Genomic DNA, 8,569 nt, shown 5'->3' on the forward strand with positions numbered 1-8,569 from the left:
GGTGGGACTAGTGTAGATGGGGCATGTTGGTCGATGTGGGCAGGTGGGACTAGTGTAGATGGGGCATGTTGGTCGGTGTGGGACTGGTGTAGATGGGGCATGTTGGTCGATGTGGGCAGGTGGGACTAGTGTAGATGGGGCATGTTGGTCGGTGTGGGCAGGTGGGACTAGTGTAGATGGGGCATGTTGGTCGGTGTGGGCAGGTGGGACTAGTGTAGATGGGGCATGTTGGTCGGTGTGTGGGCAAAGGTGGAAATAGTGTAGATGGGGCATGTTGGTCGGTGTGGGCAAAGGTGGGACTCATGTAGATGGGGCATGTTGGCCGGTGTGGGCAAAGGTGGGACTAGTGTAGATGGGGCATGTTGGTCGGTGTGGGCAAAGGTGGGACTAGTGTAGATGGGGCATGTTGGTCGGTGTGGGGAGGTGGGACTAGTGTAGATGGGGCATGTTGGTCGGTGTGTGGGCAAAGGTGGGACTAGTGTAGATGGGACATGTTGGCCGGTGTGGGCAAAGGTGGGACTAGTGTAGATGGGGCATGTTGGTCGGTGTGGGACTAGTGTAGATGGGACATGTTGGCCGGTGTGGGCAAAGGTGGGACTAGTGTAGATGGGGCATGTTGGCCGGTGTGGGACTAGTGTAGATGGGGCATGTTGGCCGGTGTGGGCAAAGGTGGGACTCATGTAGATGGGGCATGTTGGTCGGTGTGGGCAGGTGGGACTAGTGTAGATGGGGCATGTTGGTCGGTGTGGGACTAGTGTAGATGGGGCATGTTGGTCGGTGTGGGCAGGTGGGACTAGTGTAGATGGGGCATGTTGGTCGGTGTGGGACTAGTGTAGATGGGGCATGTTGGTCGTTGTGGGACTAGTGTAGATGGGGCATGTTGGCCGGTGTGGGACTGGTGTAGATGGGGCATGTTGGTCGATGTGGGCAGGTGGGACTAGTGTAGATGGGGCATGTTGGCCGGTGTGGGCAAAGGTGGGACTAGTGTAGATGGGGCATGTTGGTCGGTGTGGGCAAAGGTGGGACTAGTGTAGATGGGGCATGTTGGCCGGTGTGGGACTAGTGTAGATGGGGCATGTTGGTCGGTGTGGGACTAGTGTAGATGGGGCATGTTGGTCGGTGTGGGACTAGTGTAGATGGGGCATGTTGGTCGGTGTGGGACTAGTGTAGATGGGGCATGTTGGCCGGTGTGGGACTAGTGTAGATGGGGCATGTTGGCCGGTGTGGGACTAGTGTAGATGGGGCATGTTGGTCGGTGTGGGACTAGTGTAGATGGGGCATGTTGGCCGGTGTGGGCAAAGGTGGGACTAGTGTAGATGGGGCATGTTGGCCGGTGTGGGACTAGTGTAGATGGGGCATGTTGGCCGGTGTGGGCAAGTTGGGTTGGTGCCATTTTGTTTCTCTCTACGACTCCAGGTCAATTTTCCAGGTTCCACCACCTGTCTTCTCTCTGGCTGGTTTGCCTCCTAATCCCTCAGACCGCTCTGCCCCTCTCCCTGTGCTGCCTCATCCCTCGACACCCCGTCCAACCCGAGTGCACTCCTCTCCTCCCTCCGCCCTCCCTGGGAGGTTCTTGCCCCCTCCCCCTCCGACCACACCGCCCCACCACAGAAGATGTCCTTGTAAGCCCGTCTGAACTGGGGATTCATGCCCGCGTAGAGCAGGGGGTTGAGGCAGGAGCTGAGCCAGGTGAGGTTGCCCACGGAGGTCTGGGCCACCGGGTGGGCTGGGGCTACCTTGTCCAGGAGGTGGAGAATGCAGAAGGGCAGGTAGCACACTAGGTAGGCCAGGAACATGGTCAGGCACATGGCCGTCACCCGTCTGAAGTTGCCCTCCTTCCCCCTCGGCCCCGACCGATTGCGGTGCAGCGTCAAAGCCCTGGAGACCCTCTTCAACCTGCGGTGTATGAGAAAGTAGAAGACAGCGATGGTGGCCAGGCCCAGACCGAAGGTCAACCCGTGGAGGATGGTGGTGTAGGGCCGACCGTGGGCCCGGTGGAACGTGCAGGTGCAAACATCGGGGACAAATTCCATCACGCTCCAGAAGGGGGCGACACAGGTCACGGCCGCCACCCAGGGAAGTCCCACGGCCAACGAGAAGACCAGGACGGGCTTGGCGGACAAGGCCTGGAAGGCCGCGGGCCTGGCCACCAGGGCGTACCGGCTGGCAGCCACCAGCCCCATCCCGAGGATGGAGATGAGGTTGAGGGTGAAGGCGCCCAGAGCCTGGGCTCGGCAAGCCCCCTCTCCCCAGGCCCACCTCCCACCCAGGTAGGTGTGGACGGAGAGGGGCAGCACAGCTCCACAGAAGATCAGGTCGGCCGCGCTGAGGTTGAGGAGCAGCAGGTTGAAGGGGGTGCGCAGGCGGGGCTGGGCGATGAAGGCCACCAGGGTCAGGCCGTTGCCCGCGATGCCGGCCGCCGAGACCACCGAGCCCAGCGCCGCCCCGAAACGCCGGTAAGCCATTGTGGAGGCCACGCAGGTCCAGGTGTGGTTGGTGTTGTCCACTTCATCCATCGGTGGCCTGGAGGGTGGAAGGGAGATGGTCGAAGGTTGGATGGAGATCAAGATGGTAGAAGGTTGGACATAGATGGAGTTGGTTGGACATAGATGGTGGAAGGTTGGACAAAGATGAAGATGTTTGGACATAGATGGTAGATGATAGGACCAGATGATAATTGGTGGAAGGTTGGACATAGATGGAGATGGAAGAAGGTTGGGCATAGATGGTAGATGTTTGGACATAGATGGAGATGGTTGGACATAGATGGAGACCTTTGGACATAGATGGGTGAAGGTTGGACATAGATGGAGATGGTTGGACATAGATGATAGATGGTAGAAGGTTGGACATAGATGGAGATGGTTGGACATAGATGATGTTTGGACATAGATGGTAGATGATAGGACCAGATGATAGATGGTAGAAGGTTGGAGAGAGGTGGTAGAATATTGGAGATGGTAGAAGGTTGGACATAGATGGAGATGGTTGGACCAGATGATAGATGGTAGAAGGTTGGAGAGAGGTGGTAGAATATTGGAGATGTTAGAAGGTTGGACATAGATGGAGATGGTTGGACATAGATGGAGATGATAGGACAAAGATGGAGATGGAAGAAGGTTGGACATAGATGGAGATGGTTGGACATAGATGGAGATGGTTGGACATAGATGGAGATGATAGGACAAAGATGGAGATGGAAGAAGGTTGGACATAGATGGAGATGGTTGGACATAGATAGTAGATGGTTGGATGGAGATCAAGATGGTGGAAGGTTGGGTGGAGATGGTAGATGTTTGGACATAGATGGTAGATGATAGGACCAGATGATAATTGGTGGAAGGTTGGACATAGATGGAGATGGAAGAAGGTTGGGCATAGATGGTAGATGTTTGGACATAGATGGAGATGGTTGGACATAGATGGAGATGGTTGGACTTAGATGGCGATGGTGGGACATAGATGGAGATGGTTGGACATAGATGGAGATGGTTGGACTTAGATGGCGATGGTGGGACATAGATGGAGATGGTAGGACATAGATGGAGATGGTTGGAGGATGGACATAAATGGAGATGTTTGGACATAGATGGAGATGGTTGGACATAGATGGAGATGGAAGAAGGTTGGACATAGATGGAGATGGTTGGACATAGATGGAGATGGTTGGACATAGATGGAGATGGAAGAAGGTTGGACAAAGATGGAGATATTTGGACATAGATGGTAGATGGTGGGATGGAGAACAAAATGGTGGAAGGTTGGGTGGAGATGGTAGATGTTTGGACAAAGATGGAGATGATAGGACAAAGATGGAGATGGAAGAAGGTTGGACATAGATGGAGATGGTTGGACATAGATAGTAGATGGTTGGATGGAGATCAAGATGGTGGAAGGTTTTGAGTGGAGATGGTAGATGTTTGGACATAGATGGTAGATGATAGGACCAGATGATAATTGGTGGAAGGTTGGACATAGATGGAGATGGAAGAAGGTTGGGCATAGATGGTAGATGTTTGGACATAGATGGAGATGGTTGGACATAGATGGAGACGTTTGGACATAGATGGGTGAAGGTTGGACATAGATGGAGATGGTTGGACATAGATGATAGATGGTAGAAGGTTGGACATAGATGGAGATGGTTGGACATAGATAGAGATGGAAGAAGGATGGAGATGGTTGGACATAGATAGTAGATGGTTAGATGGAGATCAAGATGGTGGAAGGTTGGGTGGAAATGGTAGATGTTTGGACATAGATGGTAGATGATAGGACCAGATGATAGATGGTAGAAGGTTGGAGAGAGGTGGTAGAATATTGGAGATGGTAGAAGGTTGGACATAGATGGAGATGGTTGGACCAGATGATGGATGGTAGAAGGTTGGAGAGAGGTGGTAGAATATTGGAGATGTTAGAAGGTTGGACATAGATGGAGATGGTTGGACATAGATGGAGATGATAGGACAAAGATGGAGATGGAAGAAGGTTGGACATAGATGGAGATGGTTGGACATAGATAGTAGATGGTTGGATGGAGATCAAGATGGTGGAAGGTTGGGTGGAGATGGTAGATGTTTGGACATAGATGGTAGATGATAGGACCAGATGATAATTGGTGGAAGGTTGGACATAGATGGAGATGGAAGAAGGTTGGGCATAGATGGTAGATGTTTGGACATAGATGGAGATGGTTGGACATAGATGGAGATGGTTGGACTTAGATGGCGATGGTGGGACATAGATGGAGATGGTAGGACATAGATGGAGATGGTTGGAGGATGGACATAGATGGAGATGTTTGGACATAGATGGAGATGGTTGGACATAGATGGAGATGGAAGAAGGTTGGACATAGATGGAGATGGTTGGACATAGATGGAGATGGTTGGACATAGATGGAGATGGAAGAAGGTTGGACAAAGATGGAGATATTTGGACATAGATGGTAGATGGTGGGATGGAGAACAAAATGGTGGAAGGTTGGGTGGAGATGGTAGATGTTTGGACAAAGATGGAGATGATAGGACAAAGATGGAGATGGAAGAAGGTTGGACATAGATGGAGATGGTTGGACATAGATAGTAGATGGTTGGATGGAGATCAAGATGGTGGAAGGTTTTGAGTGGAGATGGTAGATGTTTGGACATAGATGGTAGATGATAGGACCAGATGATAATTGGTGGAAGGTTGGACATAGATGGAGATGGAAGAAGGTTGGGCATAGATGGTAGATGTTTGGACATAGATGGAGATGGTTGGACATAGATGGAGACGTTTGGACATAGATGGGTGAAGGTTGGACATAGATGGAGATGGTTGGACATAGATGATAGATGGTAGAAGGTTGGACATAGATGGAGATGGTTGGACATAGATAGAGATGGAAGAAGGATGGAGATGGTTGGACATAGATAGTAGATGGTTAGATGGAGATCAAGATGGTGGAAGGTTGGGTGGAGATGGTAGATGTTTGGACATAGATGGTAGATGATAGGACCAGATGATAGATGGTAGAAGGTTGGAGAGAGGTGGTAGAATATTGGAGATGGTAGAAGGTTGGACATAGATGGAGATGGTTGGACCAGATGATGGATGGTAGAAGGTTGGAGAGAGGTGGTAGAATATTGGAGATGTTAGAAGGTTGGACATAGATGGAGATGGTTGGACATAGATGGAGATGATAGGACAAAGATGGAGATGGAAGAAGGTTGGACATAGATGGAGATGGTTGGACATAGATAGTAGATGGTTGGATGGAGATCAAGATGGTGGAAGGTTGGGTGGAGATGGTAGATGTTTGGACATAGATGGTAGATGATAGGACCAGATGATAATTGGTGGAAGGTTGGACATAGATGGAGATGGAAGAAGGTTGGGCATAGATGGTAGATGTTTGGACATAGATGGAGATGGTTGGACATAGATGGAGATGGTTGGACTTAGATGGCGATGGTGGGACATAGATGGAGATGGTAGGACATAGATGGAGATGGTTGGAGGATGGACATAGATGGAGATGTTTGGACATAGATGGAGATGGTTGGACATAGATGGAGATGGAAGAAGGTTGGACATAGATGGAGATGGTTGGACATAGATGGAGATGGAAGAAGGTTGGACAAAGATGGAGATATTTGGACATAGATGGTAGATGGTGGGATGGAGAACAAAATGGTGGAAGGTTGGGTGGAGATGGTAGATGTTTGGACAAAGATGGAGATGATAGGACAAAGATGGAGATGGAAGAAGGTTGGACATAGATGGAGATGGTTGGACATAGATAGTAGATGGTTGGATGGAGATCAAGATGGTGGAAGGTTTTGAGTGGAGATGGTAGATGTTTGGACATAGATGGTAGATGATAGGACATAGATGGAGATGTTTGGACATAGATGGTAGTTGATAGGACCAGATGATAATTGGTGGAAGGTTGGACATAGATGGAGATGGAAGAAGGTTGGGCATAGATGGTAGATGTTTGGACATAGATGGAGATGGTTGGACATAGATGGAGACGTTTGGACATAGATGGAGATGGTTGGACATAGATGGAGATGGAAGAAGGTTGGAGATAGATGGAGATGGAAGGAGATAGTTGGACATAGATGGAGATGGTTGGACGTAGATGGAGATGGTTGGAGATAGATGGAGATGGTTGGACATAGATGGAGATGGTTGGACATAGATGGAGATGGAAGAAGGTTGGAGATAGATGGAGATGGTTGGAGATAGATGGAGATGGAAGAAGGTTGGAGATAGATGGAGAAGGTTGGAGATAGATGGAGATGGTTTGGACATAGATGGAGATGGTTGGACATAGATGATAGATGATAAGACCAGATGATAATTGGTAGAAGGTTGGACATAGATGTGTGAAGGTTGGATGGAGATAGTAGAAGGTTGCACAACCTTTGGATGGGAGAACATTGGTTGGACAGGGTAGAAGGTTGGACAGAGATGGAGCTGTTTGGACATAGATGGAGATGGTAGGACATAGATGGAGATGGTTGAACATTGGGTGGAGATGGTAGAAGATTGGACATAGATGGCAGCAGGTTGGATGGAGATGGAAGGTTAGACATAGATGGAGATGGAAGAAGGTTGGACATAGATAGTAGATGATAGGACCAGATGATAGATGTTAGAAGGTTGGACATTGATGGAGATGGTAGGACATTGATGGAGAAGGTTGGACATAGAAGGAGATGTTTGGACATAGATGGTAGAATATTGGAGATGGTGAAAGGTTGGGTGGAGATACAAGGTTGAACATAGATGGAGATGGTTGGAAATAGATGGTAGAAGGTTGGACATAGTTGGAGATGGTTGGAAATAGATGATAGATGGTAGGTTGGACATAGATGGTAGAATATTGGAGATGTTAGAAGGTTGGACATAGATGGAGATGGTTGGACATAGATGGTAGAATATTGGACACAGATGGAAGAAGGTTGGGCATAGTTGGAGATGGTTGGACATAGATGGAGATAGTTGGACATAGATGGAGATAGTTGGACATAGATGGTAGATGATAGGACCAGATGTTAGATGGTAGAAGGTTGGACAGAAATGGTAGAATATTGGAGATGGTGGAAGGTTGGACATAGATGTTAGATGGTTGGACAGAGATGGAGATGTTTGGACATAGATGGTAGATGGTTGGACATAGATGGAGATGGTTGGACGTAGATGGAGATGGTTGGAGATAGATGGAGATGGTTGGACCAGATGATAATTGGTAGAAGGTTGGACATAGATGGTAGATGTTTGGACATAGATGGAGATGGTTGGGCATAGATGGTAGATGTTAGGACCAGATGATAGATGGTAGAAGGCTGGACAGAAATCGTAGAATATTGGAGATGCTAGAAGGTTGGACAGAAATCGTAGAATATTGGAGATGGTAGAAGGTTGGACATAGATGGAGATGGTTGGACAAAGATGGAGATGGTTGGACAAAGATGGAGATGGTTGGACGTAGATGGAGATGGTTGGAGATAGATGGAGATGGTTGGACGTAGATGGAGATGGAAGAAGGTTGGAGATAGATGGAGATGGTTGGACATAGATGGAGATGGTTGGACATAGATGATAGATGATAAGACCAGATGATAATTGGTAGAAGGTTGGACATAGATGTGTGAAGGTTGGATGGAGATAGTAGAAGGTTGCACAACCTGTAGATGGGAGAACATTGGTTGGACAGGGTAGAAGGTTGGACAGAGATGGAGCTGTTTGGACATAGATGGAGATAGTTGGACATAGATGGTAGATGATAGGACCAGATGTTAGATGGTAGAAGGTTGGACATAGATGGTAGAATATTGGAGATGGTGGAAGGTTGGACATAGATGTTAGATGGTTGGACAGAGATGGAGATGTTTGGACATAGATGGTAGATTGTTGGACATAGATGGTAGAAGATTGGAAACCATGCTAGACAGTTGGACGTAGACAGTAGAACATTGGGTGGAGATGGGTGAAGGTTGGACATAGATAGTAGATGGTGGGATGAAGATGGTAGATGGTGGAACATTTGGTGGAGATGGGAGAAGGTTGGACAGAG

The 8,569-nt window shown here is 48.8% G+C and overlaps 1 protein-coding gene across 1 annotated transcript; it reads right to left on the reverse strand.

The window, feature by feature from the left end:
- Positions 1 to 1,466: 1,466 nt before the first annotated feature.
- Positions 1,467 to 2,516, reverse strand: LOC144591882 (G-protein coupled receptor 84-like). Its single transcript, XM_078395888.1, has one exon. It carries the CDS (start codon positions 2,514 to 2,516, stop codon positions 1,467 to 1,469), a length of 1,050 nt encoding a protein of 349 aa, XP_078252014.1.
- Between the last annotated feature and the right edge of the window lie 6,053 nt (positions 2,517 to 8,569).

The sequence above is a fragment of the Rhinoraja longicauda genome, unplaced genomic scaffold (genome assembly GCF_053455715.1).
Source record: "Rhinoraja longicauda isolate Sanriku21f unplaced genomic scaffold, sRhiLon1.1 Scf002676, whole genome shotgun sequence".
NCBI classification, from domain to species: domain Eukaryota; kingdom Metazoa; phylum Chordata; class Chondrichthyes; order Rajiformes; family Arhynchobatidae; genus Rhinoraja; species Rhinoraja longicauda.